This window comes from Oryza brachyantha, chromosome 1 (assembly GCF_000231095.2).
Source record: "Oryza brachyantha chromosome 1, ObraRS2, whole genome shotgun sequence".
Classification (NCBI taxonomy): domain Eukaryota; kingdom Viridiplantae; phylum Streptophyta; class Magnoliopsida; order Poales; family Poaceae; genus Oryza; species Oryza brachyantha.
Window position 1 is genome coordinate 32,191,460 of NC_023163.2, and position 21,729 is coordinate 32,213,188.

At 43.9% G+C, this 21,729-nt stretch overlaps 6 protein-coding genes across 6 annotated transcripts; 1 reads left to right on the plus strand and 5 right to left on the minus strand.

Moving 5' to 3' along the window:
- Nucleotides 1-4,002: 4,002 nt before the first annotated feature.
- LOC102703820 (glucan endo-1,3-beta-glucosidase GII-like) lies at nucleotides 4,003-5,121 on the plus strand. The gene is made up of 2 exons (XM_006645250.1): nucleotides 4,003-4,075; nucleotides 4,208-5,121. The coding sequence occupies exons 1-2, from the start codon at nucleotides 4,003-4,005 to the stop codon at nucleotides 5,119-5,121; spliced, it is 987 nt and encodes a 328-aa protein (XP_006645313.1).
- A 1,131-nt stretch (nucleotides 5,122-6,252) lies between these two features.
- LOC102704102 (probable inactive purple acid phosphatase 16) lies at nucleotides 6,253-8,325 on the minus strand. The gene is made up of 6 exons (XM_040523671.1): nucleotides 8,286-8,325; nucleotides 7,840-8,149; nucleotides 7,487-7,714; nucleotides 7,058-7,322; nucleotides 6,781-6,955; nucleotides 6,253-6,639 (listed from the first exon to the last, which is right to left on the minus strand). The coding sequence occupies exons 1-6, from the start codon at nucleotides 8,301-8,303 to the stop codon at nucleotides 6,430-6,432; spliced, it is 1,206 nt and encodes a 401-aa protein (XP_040379605.1). The 5' UTR covers nucleotides 8,304-8,325; the 3' UTR covers nucleotides 6,253-6,429.
- A 1,218-nt stretch (nucleotides 8,326-9,543) lies between these two features.
- LOC102704377 (lichenase-2-like) lies at nucleotides 9,544-13,544 on the minus strand. The gene is made up of 2 exons (XM_006645252.2): nucleotides 13,411-13,544; nucleotides 9,544-10,899 (listed from the first exon to the last, which is right to left on the minus strand). The coding sequence occupies exons 1-2, from the start codon at nucleotides 13,484-13,486 to the stop codon at nucleotides 9,950-9,952; spliced, it is 1,026 nt and encodes a 341-aa protein (XP_006645315.2). The 5' UTR covers nucleotides 13,487-13,544; the 3' UTR covers nucleotides 9,544-9,949.
- Nucleotides 13,545-14,671: 1,127 nt separating this feature from the next.
- LOC102704659 (glucan endo-1,3-beta-glucosidase GII-like) lies at nucleotides 14,672-16,231 on the minus strand. Its single transcript, XM_006645253.3, has 2 exons — nucleotides 15,995-16,231; nucleotides 14,672-15,818 (listed from the first exon to the last, which is right to left on the minus strand). Exons 1-2 carry the CDS (start codon nucleotides 16,068-16,070, stop codon nucleotides 14,890-14,892), a joined length of 1,005 nt encoding a protein of 334 aa, XP_006645316.1. The 5' UTR covers nucleotides 16,071-16,231; the 3' UTR covers nucleotides 14,672-14,889.
- Nucleotides 16,232-17,658: 1,427 nt separating this feature from the next.
- LOC102704930 (glucan endo-1,3-beta-glucosidase GII-like) lies at nucleotides 17,659-19,060 on the minus strand. The gene is made up of 2 exons (XM_006645254.2): nucleotides 18,985-19,060; nucleotides 17,659-18,742 (listed from the first exon to the last, which is right to left on the minus strand). The coding sequence occupies exons 1-2, from the start codon at nucleotides 19,058-19,060 to the stop codon at nucleotides 17,808-17,810; spliced, it is 1,011 nt and encodes a 336-aa protein (XP_006645317.1). The 3' UTR covers nucleotides 17,659-17,807.
- A 1,767-nt stretch (nucleotides 19,061-20,827) lies between these two features.
- On the minus strand, nucleotides 20,828-21,728 carry LOC102705039 (glucan endo-1,3-beta-glucosidase GV-like). Its single transcript, XM_015835445.2, has one exon. It carries the CDS (start codon nucleotides 21,684-21,686, stop codon nucleotides 20,865-20,867), a length of 822 nt encoding a protein of 273 aa, XP_015690931.2. The 5' UTR covers nucleotides 21,687-21,728; the 3' UTR covers nucleotides 20,828-20,864.
- Between the last annotated feature and the right edge of the window lies 1 nt (nucleotide 21,729).

Consider the following 21,729-nt stretch of genomic DNA (forward strand, 5'->3'; position numbering starts at 1 on the left):
TGCCTTGTTTGTCGTAGGTTTTGACCCCGTCGTAGCGCCGTTCGTTCTCGAAGTCGTCGCCGAAGTTCCTCGTGGGTCTAAGCAAGGCAAGTGGCACCCTTCTTTGATTATATTGAACCTATGTTTATAAAATTCCTCGCTTTACATTCAAACATGCATTGTATTCAAATGTGTTTACTTTATTTATCTATTGGGCATTTACCAATATATCCGTTGATCCCCATTCATTATTATTGTCATCCCAGGGTTAATTTGACTAGAATTAGGGTTAGTCAATGCTTAGCCATGCTTAGTTCAACTAGCTCACCAATTCTTATTTGATTATTGATTAAACTTTGATAGACCTTTAATGGTTGTAATCATTATTAATCTCCCGATGTGGATTAATACAACTAAAATATTGCTTATGGTGGGCTGTGGGTGCATGGTTTTGAGAGTCGTGCCCACGGCAATTAAGAACCGGTTCTCAGGAAACCCTGAAGGTCTTACATGTACTAACCACAAGCCAGAATGGGCAACGGTGAGACTTGTAATCTAACTTGTCCCTATTCGACATACCGAGGCAAGGGTAGGCGTGATAGAGTATGGACGGACAATCGTGGTGTAACGAAAGCCTCTGCTGCTTCCGGATCTACCAAGGCACAAGAGGGGACTGCCCGACTTGGTGTAAAGGAGGGGGTGAAACCTGAAGTGTGGTGCGATTGTCTAGGGAGGGTTAGGTGAAAGGTCTTATCATGGTTTCCGTACTGAGGTATCGTGGTGATACGTTGGGGCATGGTAACATGCTTGGCAGCCATGTCTTGTGGGTAAAGTTGTACACCTCTGCAGATTAAAACTATTCGAATAGCCGTGCCCGCGGTTATTGGGCGAACTGACAGACTCACTGGGATTAGTTGAACCCCTTTAATAATTTTATTAGTCTTGGAACTGGTTTGACCCTGCGCAATGTGGTGTAACGTTGGCAGTGGTTTGGGTCTGTCGCAACGTGGTTTAACGTTGGGCAGAGGGTTGACCCTGTCGCTACGTGGTGTAACGTTCGACAGTGGTTTGGGCCTGTTGCAACGTGGTGTAACGTTGGACAGTGGATGATTATTTTAAATGTTTACTTTACTTTTATTTCAGTCTATTTTATTTACTGTTTTACTAAATTACTGCAGCCTTGTGCAATTTAACCTTAGCCTATCCCTTGATATCCTATTGCATTCATTATTCTCCCTCTCTTGGGTGTTACTTGTTGAGTACGGTGGTTTGTACTCAGCCTTGCTTAATTTTTCCCCCACCAGAGCAAGTGCCAGAGTTTCAGTCAGAAGGTTGTTCCCAAGGTTGAAGTGAGGTTCAGTCCGCCGTCGAGAATGCCTGTGGTGTGGAGCTGTCTTCGCCAGCTGAAGCTGAAGATTAGATGGTCTAGTCTTGTTTTCCTTTTCCGCTGCATTTCGATAGATAATTGTTTTTATTTGTTTTTAAGTCGTGGAAGTGTGTATTAATTTATCATAGTTTGTACTCGGGCTGATTCCTGGACCGAGATTTAACGCATGCTATTGTTCAGAAATTTGGTGTAAATTTCTGGGCGTGACAATAAATAATATTTTTATAATTTTTTAAATAAGACAAATGATTAAATATTATAAAAATTAAATATATTTTATTATAAACGAAGGGAGTGTAGTCACGGGACTACGATGGTTGGGGACTAGACGACCAATTGAGTAGATATACTCATAAAATATAACATAAAGACAAGTATACATTTTAGATTCAAGTATTCAACTCTTATAAACTTTGACTATAAATTATGGGGTGTTGGTGTTTGGGAAAGCTGAGATTTTAGGATTGAAGGAATATTTAATTTATGTGATACCTATTTGAGGATATGAACAATTCAATTAGCGACAATCTTGTTTTAAAAAGATCAGACGAGAAACCTTTATATAGAGTTTTTTTTTCAATAAATATACCGTTCAGGAGCTTAAAACCACGCCCGTAAAAATACAAGATCCATAATTGAATTAGAACGTGACTTAGTCTAATACAACTAATTTTTATTCATATAAACAATATTTCTTATAAGATCACTGACTGACATTTAACATGCTTTCTTAATGATGTAATTTTGTTGCTACAAACGTGGCAGCATATGAGAAATTAAAACTAAAAAATAGTTTTCGATACTGTTTAATTTGACCATTTCTTATTTTATGACAGAGAGAGCACTACACACGAATACATGTTCGCTCCACATATTTCCATCACGGAACTAGACGAGAGAGTAGGGATTATCAAGCGGCATAAATAATTCTTAGTCCATTTATCCTACTGTGCATAAATTTATTTTATTCATTGGATAAATCAACGTCTCAAATCCAATCTCAAATCCAACGCCTCAAATCATCTACATCAGATTGAACGGTCCATGTTCCATCAACCCTCCTTCCTTTTATTGGTTCCCCAAATCACACGTACATCCCATTAAAACCTCCTTCTATTTACCGGCTCTCAAAATCACGCGCACTTTACATCTATCCTCCACATATCAAATTTAATGTATTAAATCTCAATCAAATATAGATCCAAAATTTAACTTGTCATAAAACGCCAGAGGAAGTATTACAAATACCACCATGTCAGATATCGGTTAAATCTTTATCTAATCGTTCATCTTTTTCAAAGTTTTTATACAAATATAGAATATTATACGTTATTCTTATAGTTCATTTACTAACAATGAATCAAATTCATAAATACATATTTTTTATATGTATATATATCAACATGAATGGTCAACCTTAGACCCCTAAATCAATGACATTAAATAAAAATAGACCGGATATTAATTAAATAATGTATTATTTATATGTGTGTATATATATATAAAATCTTATATAAAATTTATATGCACGTTTGAGTTTAAAATATTAAATAACGAGAGATATTTTTCACATGGTGGTATTTGTAATACTCACTCGATGTTTTTTATATGTATATATATTAACACGAATGAATCATCTGTGTCAAATAAAAAAATGGACAATTACAAAATAAATTTTGTAATATATACATACATATATTATTTAAATTATAAATATGCATGTGTTCAGATTGACTCATAGGTAATTGCGGGAGCTATTTTTTGACACACTAGTATTTGTATTACTCTATCCGGTTTTTTTAGGCACAGTTAAATTTCGAACCTATGGTTGACCATTTGTATTTTTCAAATTTTATCACAAATATACAATATCATAAATCATTCATAAAATAAATAATCAACTTTTTATATGTCATGCATAGAAAAAATCTTTCTATATATTAGAAATTTTCTATAAAATATAAATTTATACAGTATAACTCCTATAATTATGCTATATATATACATACATGCCAATTTATGACTAGTTGTATATAAGTTTTTTTTTATTCCTGTTAGATTATGATAAAAAAACGTTGTTCACTATGATTGCATAAATTTGCCTAAATACTTCGTGTTACACGAATTAGAAGATATATCCTAATTGCATTGTAGTAAGGACCGATGCATGCGTCTTCAAAAAAATTTCTATTTAGTATATATTTAGTATAGACATATCTTAATAGCATGATGGATGATACACATATGACCATGAAATTTATTTGGTTGAATATGACTTTGGATAGATATTGTGTATTGTCTAAAACATAAAATTTAGTTCAATCCTTTGATTTTTATTATTAAATATCATTATACGTTAGCACATATACGTTTGATATATGACTTGAGTCGAGTTAAAGTGTACCTAGATTTATTTTAGGAAAATTAGTTTAACTAGCTAAATAAAATAATGTATGAATAAAAATATTAGGGTATAAATTTTAACTCATATTTCATATCTTCCTGCTGGTAACCACCGTTTTATTTATAATTTATCCCTATTAATACTCCTGCTCAACCTGTATAAATAGGGGTGGCCTTCTCACGTATTACATGAATCCATCATATTAATGTACAGCTATCTGAACAAGGCGAAGATGACAGGGCAGGGTGTTGCTTCCGTGCTAGCCGTTGCATTGTTCATCGGTGCCTTCGCGTCCATCCCTACAGGTATATATATACATTCAGATCCTGGTCCACCATTTTACACGCTATCTAGGAAGAAATCATGCAGAAATATATACTAACTCGATCGACACGCATTCATGGTGCACGAATTGATCGATCATCGATCGACGGCAGCAGTGCGATCCATCGGCGTGTGCAACGGCATGAAGGGGAACAACCTGCCGTCGCCGGCCGAAGTGGTGCAGCTCTACCAGTCCAACGGCATCGCCGCGATGCGCATCTACTCCCCGGTCGTCGGCGCCGCAACCCTGCGTGCCCTCGCCGGCACCGGCATCGACGTCGTCCTCGACGAGCCCGGCCTCGACCGACTCCTCACTCTCGACGCCGCGTCAGCCTGGGTTCAGGCCAACATTACGCCGTACCGGGGCGTCAACATCAAGTACATCGCCGTCGGCAACGAGGTGTCCGTCAACACCACGAAAATCCTCCCGGCCATGGAGAACCTCCACAAGGCGCTGTCCACGGCCGGCTTTGACAAAATCAAGGTGTCCACGGCCGTCAAAATGGATGTGCTCGGCACCTCCTCGCCGCCCTCCGGCGGCAAGTTCAGAGACCCCGCCGTCATGGGCCCCATCGCGAAGTTCTTGGCGAGCAACGGCTCGCCGCTGCTGGCCAACGTCTACCCCTACTTCGCCTACACCAGCAATATCGACCTCAACTTCGCGCTCTTCCAGCCAACCTCGGCGACGTTCCAGGACAGCGGACATACTTACACCAACCTGTTCGACGCCATGGTCGACGCCATCTACGCGGCGCTGGACAAGGCCGGGGCGCCGGCGGTGCCCGTCGTCGTCTCCGAGAGCGGGTGGCCATCGGCCGGCGGCGAGTTCGCGAGCGTATCCAACGCGCAAAAGTACAACCAGGGACTGATCGACCACGTCGGCAAGGGCACGCCCAGGAGGCCAGGCGCCGTCGAGGCGTACATATTCGCCATGTTCAACGAGAACCAGAAGGAGGGGAAGGAGACGGAGAGGCACTTTGGGCTGTTCAACCCGGACAAGTCGCCGGCGTACACTATTAAGTTCTGAAAGGTGTTCGTTGTGAAATAAAAAAATGCTCGAAAAGGAACTTATTTCCTTTCCGCCTAGCATACACTGATACACATATTATAACTGTCGTGTGTTTTGTATTCGGCGTCCTTTAATAAGTTGATCCTTCATCTATTCTATATTACGAGTCCTTCATCTATTTTATATTACGAGTCATTTTAAATTTCACTGTGTTTATAGTTAACCTAAATTAAGAACATTCACAATGTATGGCTAGGATGCGAAAGGGCACGTAGACTAGTGGTTAAAAGGCCTTAATAGCACTTGAGATTCTAGGATTCTAACGGCTTCGTGTTTTCAGGTCGACGACGTACTCGTCAACAGCCGTCGACAGCGAGGCTTTGTACCATGTTCTCTAAAAAAACAATGTATGGCTAGGATGATAGCCATAAAAATAATTTGTCACATGTAATAAAAGATAATGTGATAAATGAATAAATAAAGAAAGAGAAATAAAATATGTCTTGTGTAAGATATAGTTTCTATACAGCAGCCAATACATAATGAAATATAAGTAATATTTTATTTAAATAGAATTAGTAGCGTTTGTATAATAATAACATGTCTAACACTAATTTCTTTGTGACATATAGAATATATAAATCATGGCCAGCGAAGATTGCTCGAGAGAACAGTTGGCAAGGCAGTGGTCGTGGAACCAAGAAATGGTTAGTCTGGTGGGCCAAGGTGGCCTAGACTGAGACAACACGCTGCATATGTCCATGGGCCTTGGGCTATTAAGGCCATTGTCCAAACGTAGGCCCATATTACGCGAGAGTTCACTTCAGCGGTTCAGCTTAATTATACACTATCCATCTTGCTTTTCCAACAGAGGCTCCAACACATTTCACTTACAAGTGGGCTTATTCGGTCTGGAGAAATTTTAACTCAAATGAGTAGGAAAATAGAGAAATAGGTATGTATGGTAACACCAATTTATAGAAATTTTTCTAAGAGGTTTGAGTAGATGAAAATTTTACTATGTTTTCTCTATGAGCATTTTTCCCCATCCTTAAGGAGGTACCGTGAGGTATCACTGTTTTCTACGTAAAACTTGGTACCTTCTAGTATCTAAGCTATTAAAAGATACCAAATTTTACATAGAAAACAGTGGTACCTTCTGGTACCTTTTTAAGTATGATAAAATTACTCTTTCTCTATGTCTTGTAGGAAGGAAAAATTTTCTTTGATTTTTCTATGATTCATTCATACAAGCCGAATAGCTTTCAAAAGAATTCAGTCATTAGTAATTGAATCCTTTGGTTTTTCTTCAAAACGAACGGACCCTTAGCTCAAGGTAATATCACTGTGCTTTGTCCCGTTTTCCATCCGTATCCAGGACTGAATCGAGTAAGGTTGTTCAGATATCTGAATAACCCTTGCTCCTCTGGGCCAGTTACCGTATCCTCCATAGCCTGTGTGCCGTGCAAAACATAGCCAGAGTTTCTCGTGTGGGCAGCACCAATCCAGGCCGTGGTTGTGACCAACGAACACTGCCTGCGAAATGACAACCGATGATATATGTTTTTAGCAAAGAAAAGATGTTTCTTTTGACCTGTGTATACCTAAAGTTATCTGAAGGAGTTCAGAGATAAGAAACTTTGTTCACATGTTAAGAAATGTTCAGATGAAACAAACCTTGACTGAAGCCCTCTTGGCAAGAGCATCCATCATGCCCCATTCAGCTTCTTGTGGTGCTACATCTTCCTTGTTGATTGAGCCAACACAGGGTTTTCTTATTTCAGACTTAGCTTTCGGAGCAACCTTGGAATATGCTGTACTTGGTATATGCCAAAAGATTATCTCTGGAATCCTATAGAATGAATTTCACTGTATTAATTTTGAGTTCAACCAGCAGTTTCAGGCTCATGCAGTAGTGAATTGTATGCGCAAAACTGGTAGCATCATTTCTGACCTTCCATTTGGATTCAGGAACTGAGACTGACTCTGAAACCACTGAACCTGAGCACTAGATATGACTTCTGGATATGATCCACCACCGGAATCAAGAAAATACATGAGCAGAACCGGATCATCTTTCTTCTGTGATAACACCTGCAAGACATAGTTTGAAACAGCAGGCCACAGGTCCTTGGGGCCATTTGATGAATACGACAACCCATTGTGGATAATCTCGCCTGTCATCAGTTCATGTCGCGGTGTTCCTCTGAAGCTGCAGTCTGCATAAACGTAACTAATTTTGAATAATATTGTTTCAGATACACTAAATTTACAATGAGATTTGAATAGTTTGAAGTTCCATGAAACCCTTTTGAGTTTCTCTGATTTTTTTTTTCTGCACTGAACTGAAGCAAGTTGAGGAGTAAACTAATCTTGAGTTCACCTGAAATTGACATGCTCGTCGGTGGTGGGCACTGCACCGGTGGAACGCCGGCAGGAGAGAACCACTCAGGAGGCCACTCGAACGCCATGTCGTCGTGGTTGCCGAACACCGTCGACCACGGAATCCCCCTTCTTCTGGTAGGGGAAATCGCTCTGTCCCAGTACAGGCTCGCGTTGGGGATCCCTAGGTTGTTCGCGGTCACAAGATCGCCGAGGTACACCACGAAGTCTGCGAGCGAATTCCGCGAGATTTCAGCCAAAAAAAAAAAAAAGAAGCTGCAATTTTGCATCGCAGGCGCGGGGGCAAGAGCTCAAGAGCAGACGACTAGACGAGGGGAGGAGGCGCCGCCGCACCGGGCTTCTCGGCGTCGAGGACGGCGGCCATGACGCGGTCGGAGCCGGCGTCCTGCGCGGGGCCCCAGTCCGTCCAGGCGTTCTCGCCGTAATGCAGGTCGGCGAAGAGCGCCACCTTGAACCCGCCCGACGCGAACCGCAGCGGCCGCCGGCGCTCCGCCAGCGACGACCGGACAGCGAGCGCCGAGAGCAGAGCGGCGAGCAGCGCGCCGGCAGCAGCTATGCGACGGCAGCACCGCATCGGGGCGTTCCCCCGACGGTTCAGGCGGATCTCCGGCGACGTCCGCAGTACGGTGGTGGTGGTTGCTTGCTGCAATGAAATAATGGAGTACACAAAAAAGAGTGGCGCTTTAATTTCGTTGCGTTGCGCTGATGATTAGCGTAATTGAATAAAAAGAACACAAGATAATGGACAGCTCCGTCACGCCGAATCATGTCATTCTTACTGATTCCTGAAGCAGCATATCCAAGAGCACGGCAAGTTCAGGGAGAATATGCTCTCCTCGCACTACGTCACTACTCCAGCAAATGCATCTCAACTTGTTTGGCATAAAAAAAAAAACCTTTGCTTAGAAGCCTCTTCTGTTCAGCTAATCAAAACGCCAATTTTGATGTATAGTCATACCAAGTGGCTGTTTGGATCGAGGGATTTTTTTTGTCACTCGTTATATTGGATGTTTAGACGTTAATTAGGAGTATTAAATATAGACCGATAATAAAACTAATCTCATAAATAAAGGCTATTTCATTAGACAAATTTTTTAAGCCTAATTAATCAATGATTAGCAAATGTTTACGGTAGCATCACATTCGCTAATCATGGACTAATTAGGCTCAATAGATTCGTCTCGCGAAATAGTCCAGGTGAATTTTATTAATAATCTATATTTAATACTTCTAATTAGTATCCAAACATTCGATGTGACATAGACTTAAAAAAAAAGACCCTAGGATCCAAACACGTCCTAAGTTACTGTAAATAGCGTAAGACACGTAGTTTAGTGATTACATGGTCTTAGTCGTGTTCGTTTCCCCTCATTTAAACCCTAGATCTTTCTGTTTTTCACGGCGCATGTATTCTGTAACATGTTGAATATTTGGGCCGGACCAACAATCTAACGCTTGCTTTAGGCTGGAAGGGGATCTCCCGATCATTGCCAAGACAAGCTCACAAGCCGACGTGAGTTGGGCCGGGACGTGATATTTTGGGGTGTCAGGGGCCAGTCATATGCCCCCGTTCATTCGATTTTGTATTATCATGGTCACGCTTTATAAACTTTTATATGGGTACTTTTCGAATTTATCTAAAGTTTCTCGTTTAATGTTAAACATGTTCGCATGTGTCATCTATTCTTAAAATGCATATTTAGATCATATAACTAATTAAAATATGTTATTCCAAATGCATATTTAGATCATATAACTAATTAAAATATGTTATTCCGGTACCAAATTGTCACGAGTTCCTTGAATTCCACGTATCGCTAATGTGGCATGTCACATGATCTTTTTCTTTTTTAATTATGGTGGGGAGAGAGGGGGTTTGACTTATGCATGATATTAATTTGATGAGACTTGGTACGCACTAGTTTTAAAAGTTGAAGGATGATTTATATTTAGTTATACTCTCGAGAGATATGCACCAAACTTCATCCATAGTTGAGGGATCTAAGTGAAATTTTTCTCTAACACGGCGAAGCGACTATTGTGAAAAGTAACCCAATGAATCTAAATAAAAGAATAAATAATTAAAAACATCACAAGTAAACTAATGGCATATATAGATGGCATGCACACGACAAGAATAAGCTATACACATCACTAAACTCAACTACGTCGCAGAATTGCTCACGGACACGTAAGCCCTAAAACACAAGCAGGACTCGTGTATCACCCGGGCTACCGTATTGTAGAATGTAGATGCTCTCCTTCACATATCACTGATACAATAACACGTACTACACACACCCGTCTATCTCCAGGCTCGTGCTTAATTACGCGCGCGCCAATGCACAATGCATTCCCCGCGAGGGATGCATGGATTAACATCTGTTCCCCCGCGCGCGTTCGCAGCAAATTTCTGTACAGATACGATCAATGGATGGAGTCGTCAGACACGGGCGTGGAAGCTGATGGGGTAGACGTTGTCGGTGTTGGGGAAGAAGAGGCCCCAGTTCTGCTCCACGCCGGGCTCCTTGAGGTTCTCGTTGAACATGGCGAACACGTACGTCTCGACCTTCTTCCCCGGCCGCCGCGGCGTGCCCCTCCGGACGTGCCTCACCAGGTTCTGGTTGAACGTCCGCGCGTTCTCCACCGACGCCGCCACGCCGCCCGCCGTCGGCCACCCGGTCTCCGACACCACCACCCTCACGTGCTCCCCGCCGAGCTTCGCCACCGCCGTGTACAGCGCGTCCACCGACGCGTCGAACTGGTTCTGGTACCCGTACTCCCCGTCCTGCACCACCGTGCCCGGCGAGGTGAACAGCGCGAAGCTCAGGTCCATGGCGCCCGGGTTGTAGGAGTAGATGAAGTACGGGTACAGGTTGGCCAGCAGCGGCGCGTGCGTCCGCTCCAGGAACGGCACCACGTATCTCATGAACGCCTTCGCCTCGTCGGTGAACTCGCCGGCGGACGGCGGGATGTGGACGCCGATGGTGGCCTGGGATATCGACGTCGTCACCTTGATGTGGCCCAGGCCGGCCGCGGCCAGCGCCGCGTGGACGTTCTCCATGGCGGGGACGAGCAGCCTCGTGTCCTCGCCGGCGACCTCGTTGCCGACGACGAGGAACCGGAACGTGACCGTCGGGTAGGCCTGGATGTTCTGGCGGACCCAGGCGGCCGCGGCGGCCGTCCCGCCGTAGGCCAGAGCGTGGAGGTCGTAGTTGGGCGCGCCGACGACGACGCGGATGCCCGTGCCGCCGAGGACGGCGAGCGCGGCGCTGTCCGGCGCGTAGAGGCGCACCGTCGTGAAGCCATTCTCGCGGAGCATCTCGACGACCTTGCTCGGCGGCGGCAGGTTGTCGCCGCTCATGCCGTAGCACACCCCAACGGCCGCCGCTCCTGCACCGGATTCCATTTCAAACAACGACCGAACGCGTCACAAAATTAATCCAAAACGCTGTCAAATTCAGCCTAATTAAACTTTTTTTTGATTTGATTTGATGTTTGTAGGGTGATCGCTACTGCATTTTATACTAACCACGAACTGTGAATTCACGCACGCAAGAAATTGACGTAACGTAGGTACGTATGTAGCTTGTAAAGACGCAATAACAAAGAATATCTATACACCGAACATCAGCATGCGTGGAAGTATTGCTCAAACTTTATTGCTAGAAATGATGCCATGCTGCCAACGCTTAAAATGGTACTCCCTGCTGTCATATTTAACGTATGTGAAAAGATCCGACCAAACTTTTAAGATTCAAAATCTCAATTTTATATTATGATAAATTTATAAAATCTAATAAGTTTATAATACTATAATAGTACTTTTTGAGTCGAACCTGCTTACATTATTTCTTTTATTTTTAAACACGACATAAAAAAATTATTGATGATTGGAATTATAAGTTTGATCGAATCATTTTCTAAAAATTATTGATGGTGAGAGGGACCATGATATAAAAGCATTATAATGCATGCACGTTGTACACTTGTACTTAATTCAGTTCATACTCATCGAAGAGGATCGGAGCGAAAGGACCGGCAAGGAGTCAATCAAAAGTATCAACCACGTTTGAAAATTGACAAAATCGATATCCCGGAAGAATAATTTGGACTTATGGAAATAGACGTTTAACTGAAACGAATACGCAGTACAACTGCACTCGCACAGATTCCTAATTTCCGTTGTTAGTTTCCCCAATCTTCAGTGCTCCTTGATGGTACTCGGAACTAACATATGTTCATTATAAGAGATTTGTTTCAGTCCAATAAAAAGTAACAAAAAGTCCCTCGAGTTACCAGTAAATTGTTTCTGATCGTTAGATCTAATAGTGAAAAACGATTTGGTACCTCGAATTACTTTTTGTTAGACCGGAGCAAATCTCTCGTTATAAACATGCACCCAAGTGAATTTGTTGACTGCATCAGTGCTTTACACACATATTTCAGAGTTTCAGACTGAGTCAGTCAAGGTCCAGTTTAATATACACATCAGGTAGTGGAGATTGCATTTTGGAAATTGTTGGCTACCAAAGCATAGCATGAAGTTCTTGACTAATTAAAGTTTTCATGTATACCAACAATCTTATTTATCCATATCTTGACACGCAGAGACCAACTATCTCTGTTCTTTAGAAACAAAACCGTAAAAATGTCAGTAACTAGACCATTTTGGTTCACAAGCCACAACCAACTTATGCCCTGTTTGCCCATCAATGAATGAACGAATGAATGAATGAGTTAACTGAACATGCAAACAAAGACACAAAGTAGCTGTCAGGTAGAAACTGAAGGACCACGGCAAGAAGGAATTGAAAACTTTCTGCTCCAACGTCTGCAACACGACTGTTGGACGGTCCAATTCGTTCGCATGCATGCAGCCATGCACCGTGTCCATTTCGATATTGCTGACGGACCTGCACCGGCACGCCCGTGATCAGGGCCGGCCTCGCCGGTTGTGCTTGTTCACCAAGTGCAGAAACGCCAAACAGTGCGAACAAACTCTCTTTTCGGCTCATGGGTTAAACTGGGTCGTTGCCGGCACGATTTTGTCAAAAAAAAAAAAGAACTTTTTTATCAGCCTCTCTTAGATAAAGCTTTCCAAGTCAACTTTTCAACTTTCTAAATATTTAATTTCCCTCAGATAACTGTCATAACTTAGTTTCAACTTTCATTCATAATCTATACCAAACGGGACTCTAGTCCGAGGTTTTTTCTGCAAACGAGTTACTGACAAGCTGGTATGGACTCACTGATCAGTAGTGGTTCGCCTTTCTTCTGAAGGGATTGCACTCTAGCTAGTGCTGGTATACCATCACACATCACGCATGTTAATGACGCCCATGAAACCAATTAATTCTTCTAACAGATTCTAGCATCGTAGCACTTAAGAGCTTAGCTTGATACAGTAGTAGGGGCGACCATCCAAGAATTTCACAGGAACAGTGAGAATTTTCCAAAAAATCTTTTTTTTAACACGAAATTTTCATTTTATCACCGTTTGTCGTTCATGATGAAGAAAGAGATGTCCAGATTATGATGGGTTGCTAATTGCTATATGTGTAGGTTTCTTACTACGTTGAAGCTGATCACTGTTTCATTAAATGAGTTATCTCGCGTAACGCTTGTCATGAACTAATGTGCAAGCTCGTACTCATCCACTTCAAATCAACAAACTCTCTCCTATATTTGGCAATCGCTTGATTCGCTTGCACACACCAAAATCAACTTTGCCACGGCACAACTCTTCACATAGAAGAAACAATTACTGTTCGCATTACATTACAAGTTACTAGTACAAAAACACAAAGAGCTAACTAAACAGAAGCAGAGTATGCTAGAAGCAAAGGCAGGGGAGCAAAAACCATGGCGTGTGTGAGCAACAGAGCAAGAGAGAGTACCTACCTGCAAGGATGGAGGCAAAGACTGAAAGGAGCAACGCCATGTCGAGCATGGAAGCAGCTGGTGATGCTGATGCCATTTCTCAAGGCAGCTCGACTCAAAAAACTGTGACGCCTGACCTGTTTGTTGCTTCTTGCAGAGCCTAACGGCAACGAGCAGAAAGCACAATCTCGGCTTATATAGCACTCCAAAAGGTGTTTGGCTCATACTGATGGCTATCAAATTCATGGTCAGAATTAACTTTGCCATGTCAACCGATACATGGATGGAAGAGGACGACTTCGACGAGAAAAAATTAAGCAAGCGACAGTCGAAGGTCACTCTCTGTTCGGTACAGGTCGGCAGAGGCAAAGACAGGACAAAAGTAGAGCAAAGACCATTAGCCAAAGGTTAACAGGACACCTTGACTCCAAGGTTATGTTGCACCAAATTGATTTTTTTTCTCCATCTTTTTTTTATGCTTATATACTAAAATTTAAAGTTGATTTTGAGATTTTTTTACTGAAGTTTATTTTTCAGTATTATTAGAATACATATATAAAAGTTTTATTTATAAATTATTTTTCGTTTGTAAATGGTTTTTTCCACGAGAATACCAAACAATCACCTTCTTTCGAGTATTGGAGAGATTTCGTTTTCTTTGTGAATGATTTATCAATTAATCATCCATAATAGCTTGAACTAACCATCTTGATGTATCATTAAATTGATTACACTTTTCCTAACTGTGTGTACTTTTCCTCTTGGTTGGATGCTTTCATCTCCACCCTTCCTCTTAATTATGTGGGATCATAGAATTATCATTTCTCGTCACATTCTGATGATCGATGATAATGCCTAACTTCCTCTCTTCGACAATAGTCATTTTCAACTTTTACTATTTTAACTTTGACCATTAATAGTTTTTAAAAGATGAAGGCAACTCTCATGTTTATGTTTACAATGAAACATGCTCTGATAATATGGCCTCTTTTTGATTATTTACACCTTATTTTTTATAAAAAAAATGAAGGTAGAGTTTTTCTTGCATTTGTATATACTGTGAACGGAGGTAGCAAACGTATTGTACCGGAGAAGCCCACTTAGGGCCCAAGAATATTTTATGGGCCATCACCTTGATTGCCAAGGTGGCCCATACAGAAGTGGCGTATTGATGATTGTTTATTTGGGCCGCTTTCCCTCATGTGGTCTAAACTCTGCCTGGCATCTCGGCCCATGTTCAGTTGTCCAAGCAAGCACCAGTATAATCAATCGATCAGAAACAGAAAGAAGAACACTGCCCTTCACTTTATTCATGACATAATACACTTATCAATCCAGAACTTTAGGAAGTGCATGCACACGGCACATGTTGCATGCACGTACACTTTTATTGGTTTATTATTCCTTGCAGCTAAGCTTATTTTTACTAGTAGCTTAATAATTAAGGAGTAGCTTATTTGAGCTTAATTTGTGTTTTGGTGGAATTAACACCTAACACAGTTAGAAGCGGATGGGGTACACCGGCGACTTGTTAGGGTAGAAGAGGCCAAAGTTCCTCTCGGTGGCGTCGCCGGTCTTCTGGTTCTCGTTGAACATGGCGAAAATGTAGGCCTCCAGCTGCCCGGGCCTCTTGGGGGTGCCACGCCCGACGTGGTCGATCAGCCCCTGGTTGTACGCCCTCGCGTTGTCCATGCTCGCGCCGAACCCTTCCGCCGACGGCCACCCGCTCTCCGACACGACGATGCGGACGCTCCCCGCGCCGGCCTTCTCCAGCGCGGCGTAGGTGGAGTCCATCATGGCGTCGAACAGGTTGGTGTAGGTGAGGCCGGAGTTGGGGTCCCTGACGGTGGTGCCCGGCCGGAAGGTGGCGTAGTTGAGGCTGATGTCGCGCGGGTTGCCCCGGTAGGCGAAGTAGGGGTAGATGTTGGCCAGCAGCGGCGCGCCGGTGCTCGCCAGGTAGCCGGCGATGTCCCTCATGTAGTTGTCCCTGAACACGCCGGCGGAGGGAGGGTAGGAGTTGGTGATCACGTCGGACTTCACCGCGGTGGACGCCTTGATGGCGCCGAGGCCGGAGGAGGCCAGGGCGGAGTTGACGTTCCGCATGGCCGGGAGGATGCTATTCGTGGCGCCGCCTTCCACCTCGTTGCCGACGGCGATGTACTTGATGTTGACGGCCGGGTAGTAGGGCCTCACGTTGTCGCGCACCCATGCTTCCGCGTTGGCGGCGCTGCCGGCGAGGTAGTTCAGCGCGTCGCCGACGTCGAGGATGAGGCCGATGCCGGAGTTGCGCAGCGCGTTGAGCGCCTCCTTGTCCGGGTAGTAGATGCGCATGCCATTGATGCCCTTGGACCTGTACAGCTGCACCACCTCGTTCCGCGACGGGAGGTTGTTGCCCAGCACGCCGTAGCACACGCCGATGGATTGCACAGCTGCACTCACGTACGAACATTATCCAGCCAAACATAATTAAGCCATAACTAGCTAGCCAGTAAACACTAAACACACTCACTATATTTGTGCAGTGCAACCGTGCAAGCAAGACAGAGAACTAATGAAAAACATAAAAGTCAATCTGATAGGAACATAGAAAGATTCTGATGAGTACCTGTTGGAACAGAAGCAAATGTTCCAATGATCAGAGCAACTGTAAGCATGGAAGCAACTCCCTGCTGCCTAGCCATGGTTCTTCCTTCCAACCCTTTGGCTAGTGTCTCTGCTGCTACTGAACCTGAATGTTATGCATGCTATGTCATGTACACCCCTTTATATACTAGTTTCAGTGGCTATCCAGTTTGGCACATTTCCTCACATCCACGGCAAAGGTGGCGTGCTTACAGCTTGCTGCTAATGGTACATCTGCATCTGCATGATGGATGCCAAGCCAATTTGTTTAGCTCGTAACTGAATTAAGATACAAGTATATACACTTATCAGGGCATGGTGTTTTTTACCTCTCTAATTGCAGCCTAACTCTTCATCTTCCTCCCATTTTTTTTCCACAGAAACATGTGCCCAATTTGGAGCTGAGAAATTCCACGGTTTGTGGAAACTCGCAGCTGTTTTCCTCTAGTACTTGACACTGAGTGTTGTGCCGATGCCTGGAAATTCTTCCCTCATCAGCAGGATACCGAGCTGTGGAAGGTCACTACTGCTACCACTAGTTTGTTTTTCCAAACCGTATATCTGATTTTGCATTGAATTCTTACGTATAATCTTGACCAGGACGTGGAATTTCAGATCTGGGGTGCTAACTGAATGGAATGGTGGCTTGTAACGGAGTGACTTTCTGACATGTGTTCATTGTTCTTTTGTCAGGTTAGCAGCAGTATGTTTCGATCGGTTGAGCACCACACCGACGTTCAGAGGTTAATGATAAAAATAGAACAGACTACAACGGATAATGGTCTTGTCATATTCTACATCATTTCTTTTAGCGGATTCGGATGTTGAAAATGGTACGAACTTAGAGTGAATTCAGATAATTAACGGATAGTATGTACATATATAAACAAGAGAACAAAGACTACAAACATAACTTATCATCGAACAATGAGCCCAATTATGCTCTAATTTCACAAGAAAGTTTTGATTTTTTTAAAAAAGAATATAAACCACTTGACATTTGCAAATATTTTGCAAAGATGTCATTCTAATGATAGTTCTAATGCAATTTTCTAATAACAATTTAAACTAGTAAAAATTTTACAATAGCCGTTTCCTCCAGTCTTATTCGAGTCTTCCCGTGAGGATATTGCTATCTCTACTTTGATATACAAGGCACTTTGACACACACACAAACACACATAACACCCATGTCCCTAGAGCACTCCTGCGGCACAATGCTTCAATATGCCATCGAGGCACGGTGCTTCAACATGCTCTTGAGGCAACTTGTCCCGAACATGCTACCAATGTAAACATGCCCTCGGGGTATATTCGGGCGAATGGGTAAAGGGGCTCTGTACCAACAAGCCCTAATTGAGATTATACTACGATGGTGTATGCTTTGTGGTGATATGGCCTAGAGAATTGGATGATCCCAACAGTGCTTCGTCGGATTTTAGGAATATCTTATCCTAATTTACATTCATTTGATATTAGGATTTTATCAGCTACTTACCATATTCTTACTTTTATCGTATTTAGATCGGATCGAATTGGAATTACTATGTAATCCATTTACACCCCTGGTCTCATCGAATTTCTACGGCAAAGAGTACCTCGAATTAAATCAAAGCATATATAAAAAGATTTGAAATCTGTATGCCCAATAGCAAGGTGTGTTTTTTCCCCACTTTTGATGAGATAGTATTTTACTAATCATGTGGATCAGTCAATCATTAATCAGATCCTAATACAATGTTTGCCTAATACAACCCACACAATCGTACGGATCTGGCACTGATGAATGAAATGTTTCAGTGGAAATTGATAGGATACACCGGTGCCTTGCTAGGGTAGAAGAGCCCGAAATTTTGCTCCGTGGGTTGCCCCGGCTTCTCGTTCTCGTTGAACATGGCGAACACGTACGTCTCGATCGCCCCGGGCCGCCTCGGCGTCCCTTGCTTGGCGTGGTTGATCAGGTTCTGCACGTACGTGCGCGCGTTCTCGGTCGTGGCCGCGTCGCCACCGGCCGACGGCCACCCGCTCTCCGACACCACGACGCGGACGCTCGCCGCGCCGGCCTTGGCCAGCGCGGCGTAGACGGCGTCGACCATGGCGTCGAACAGGTTGGTGTAGACCAGGCCGGTGCTGGGGTCGGGCACCCTCGTGCCCGGCTGGAACGTGGCGTACCCGAGGCTGATGTCCTTCGTGTTGGCGATGTAGGCGAAGTAGGGGTAGACGTTGGCCAGCAGCGGCGCGCCGGTGCTCGCCAAGAACTGGGCGACGGCCGCCATGTAGGGCTGCGCGAACACGCCGGCCGAGGGCGGGAACGTGTTGGCGACGGCGTCCAGCCTCACCGCGGTGGACACCTTGATGCCGGCGATGCCGGCGGCGGCCAGGGCGGCGTTGAGGTTCTTCATGGCCGGGAGGATGCTCTGCGTGGGCTCGCCGGTGATCTCGTTGCCGACGGCGATGTACTTGATGTTCACCGCCGGGAAGAACGGCTTGACGTTGGCCGCGACCCAGGACACCGCGGATGCCGGGTTGGCGGCGAGGTCGATGAGGTTCTCGTTGGCGACGCCGACGATGAGGCCGATGTTTGAGCCGCGCAGGGCGCCGATGGCCTCGACGTCGGGCAAGTAGATGCGCATGTCGGTGATGCCATTGGATTTGTAGAGCTGCACCACGTCGCTCTTCGACGGCAGGTTGTTGCCGATCATGCCGTAGCACACACCCACGGATTGCACACCTGCACCACACGTGTTTTTCATTCCAAAACGAATCAGAAAACCCCAAACGAATCAGAATTTAAATTTTGGCTTATAAACATAAGTAGAAGCGAAAAGACGAGGCTATGAATCTTCTATTCTCCTACTGTTACACAGAAAAAAACAAACTTTACAGAAATTCTACGCGGAAACAGTTCGATACCAATGAAAATCCTTCAAAATTCGTCTGTTTCAAAACAGAACGCATACACCAATCACGTACCTACAGGAATGGAGATAAAAACTCCAAGAAGCAATGCAACTGCAAGCACCAGAGTGAAACCTCGTATGATCGCCATCCTGTTGCCTCAAACCTTAGAGAGATCTAACAAATGTAGCGTATTTCTGTACCTGGAGTACCTACTAGGTCACTCTTGTTTCTGAATCTTGCAGGTAATTTGCAGAGTTCAAAGCAGATCAACTTGATTTATACTTGTAATCAGGATGTGGATCAGTAGATGAGTGTGTGAATAGGTTCCAATACGCATGTAGATGAGTACGTGTGAATAGGTTCCAGGATATCCAAATTCCTGATTTGTCAAGCCATAAATGTGTTTCAGCTGATTTGTGATTTTGAATTCATAATTGCTTTATTCGGATTGTGTAAACCGGTTTATTTTGATTTTTCCTTGATATGTAAATTGGCTGGTGAATTAATCTTGTGTATGTGGTACCTGGAAAGTTGCCACTTTGAGTAGTGCCACCTCATAATTTAAAATTCAACGGCGGAACTTGTCAGTTTTGATAGTGAAGAAGAAGAATGTATTGCTCTCAGCAGAGAACTTTCCAGAAACTGCGGATGGGATAATTAATTTACAGTTGACACATGCCAAAATTTGCGGATTGGATAATTAATTTACAGTTGACACATACAAATAATTCTATAGGATGAATATAAAAATAGAAATAGAGTTAGTGGGCCCTGTTTTCGTTCGAACGATGATATGTGCTACGGGATGTAAACCCTAACCTAGTACTCAGACGGATCTGACAGCAGCGATATTTTTTATTAAATGTGTTGTATTTGAGTTAATTATATAGGACAATGATCACTAATGGACCTTTTAAATCGCATAGGAATAGACATTTTTTATCGCATCGAACAATATCATTGGACATATTTCCTTATTGAAAGCATTGTAATGGACAGAATCTTCAACCCTTATTGTTGGACATAATGTCACGTGATTCAAGCTTTTGGAAACAAATTGTCACAAGGCAACATGCCATGATCACACTGTTTTAGGTTTTTCTTTTTCCTTTATTTTGCCATTTTTGGGAACTTACTTACATTTATCGAAAGTTACCAAAGTATAACACGTGAATAATGACGTGACATTAGCGTCTACAAGAAGATGACATGTATAATTTGGTATTGAGACTGTATTCCTATGACGTGGTCACTAACATGTATGTCTACAAGGTATGTGGCCCACATGTCAGTGCCCATCTCACGGTAAAAAGTACATCAAATGAACTGTCACCGTATAATTTGTTATGTGCGGAAAAAAGGGGAGAAAGGGAAAAGAAATTACCGCATGTTTACGAACGGTCTACAAAATACCTTAATACCATTGTACATGTTGTCTGTATAATTGAATGATTAGTTATATGAGTCTATCTAAGATATATAAACAGATAATCTGGTGTTTGAGTTGTCTATATGCTATGATATGAAAATGTTCTATAGAAAATTAAAGAGCGATTTTATAGTTCTTGAGTAGATATCGGGAGGTACCAAAATTTTAGTGTAAAATTTGATACCTTCTAGTACTAAGGTACCGAGTTTTTTACAAACATGTGGTTGTACAGTATGTGTGTGAGTGACCTAACTCAGGTTTCTTCCCATTTGAGAAATAACTGTATAAAATTTATCAAAACTTAAATTATTTTACTCACCTTATTTCAATTCAGTGAAATTACGCGATATTACCATTACCATCATGTTAACTATGCGGGTTGAGATGGTTTGGGAAACCTGGCCCAGCTAGAGAGTTCATGTTCAACCTATATCTGACACGTACAAGGATTTCAAACAGAATTTTATTCATTCATAAGCACTAAATTAAGATCTGAGAACACGATATGACGCACAAATGAATTTCATGAGAAAGTAATTGGGTAAACCGGTGACTTATCCGGATTGAACAGCCCAAACTTCTTCTCGGTGGCGTCGCGGAGCTTCCGGTTCTCGTTGAACATGGCGAACACGTACGTCTCCAGCCGCCCGGGCTTCTTGGGCGTCCCTTGGCCCACGTGGTTGATCAGGTTCTGGTTGTACGCTCGCGCGTTCTCCACCGTCGCGCCCTCCCCGTCGGCCGACGGCCACCCGCTCTCCGACACGACGATGTCCACACTGCTCCCACCGCTCACCACCTGCTCCACCGCGGCGCGGACGGCGTCGAAGAGGTTTGTGTAGCTTAGCCCGTTGGGGTCGCTCACCGTCGTCGAGCTCGGCTGGAAGAGCGCGCGTAGCTGAGGTCGATGCCCTGGCTGGCTGTCCCTGTAGGCGAAGTAGGGGTACACGTTGGCGAGGAGCGGCGCGCCGTTGTCGGCGAGGAACTTGACGATGGGCTCCATGACGGACGGGTTGCTGAACACGCCGGCGGAGGGCGGCGAGGACGCGGCGAGCGTGTCCATCTTGATGGCCGTGGATACCTTGACGCTGCCGGCGAGGGCTGCCTGGACGTTCTGCATGGCCGGGAGGATGCTCCCCACGTCGCCGGTGCCGGTGAGCTCGTTGCCGACGACGATGTACTTGATCTTGACGTCCGGGTAGTAGCCATGGACGTTGTCCTTGACCCAGGAATCCGCGTTGGCCGCGAGCTGGCGGACTTGGTTCTGGTCGCCGACGTCGAGGGCAAGATCGATGCCGGAGCCGCGCAGGGCGTCGAGGGCTTCGCGGTCGGCGGAGTAGATGTGCATGGCGGTGATGCCGTTGGACTTGTAGAGCTGGACGACGTCGCCC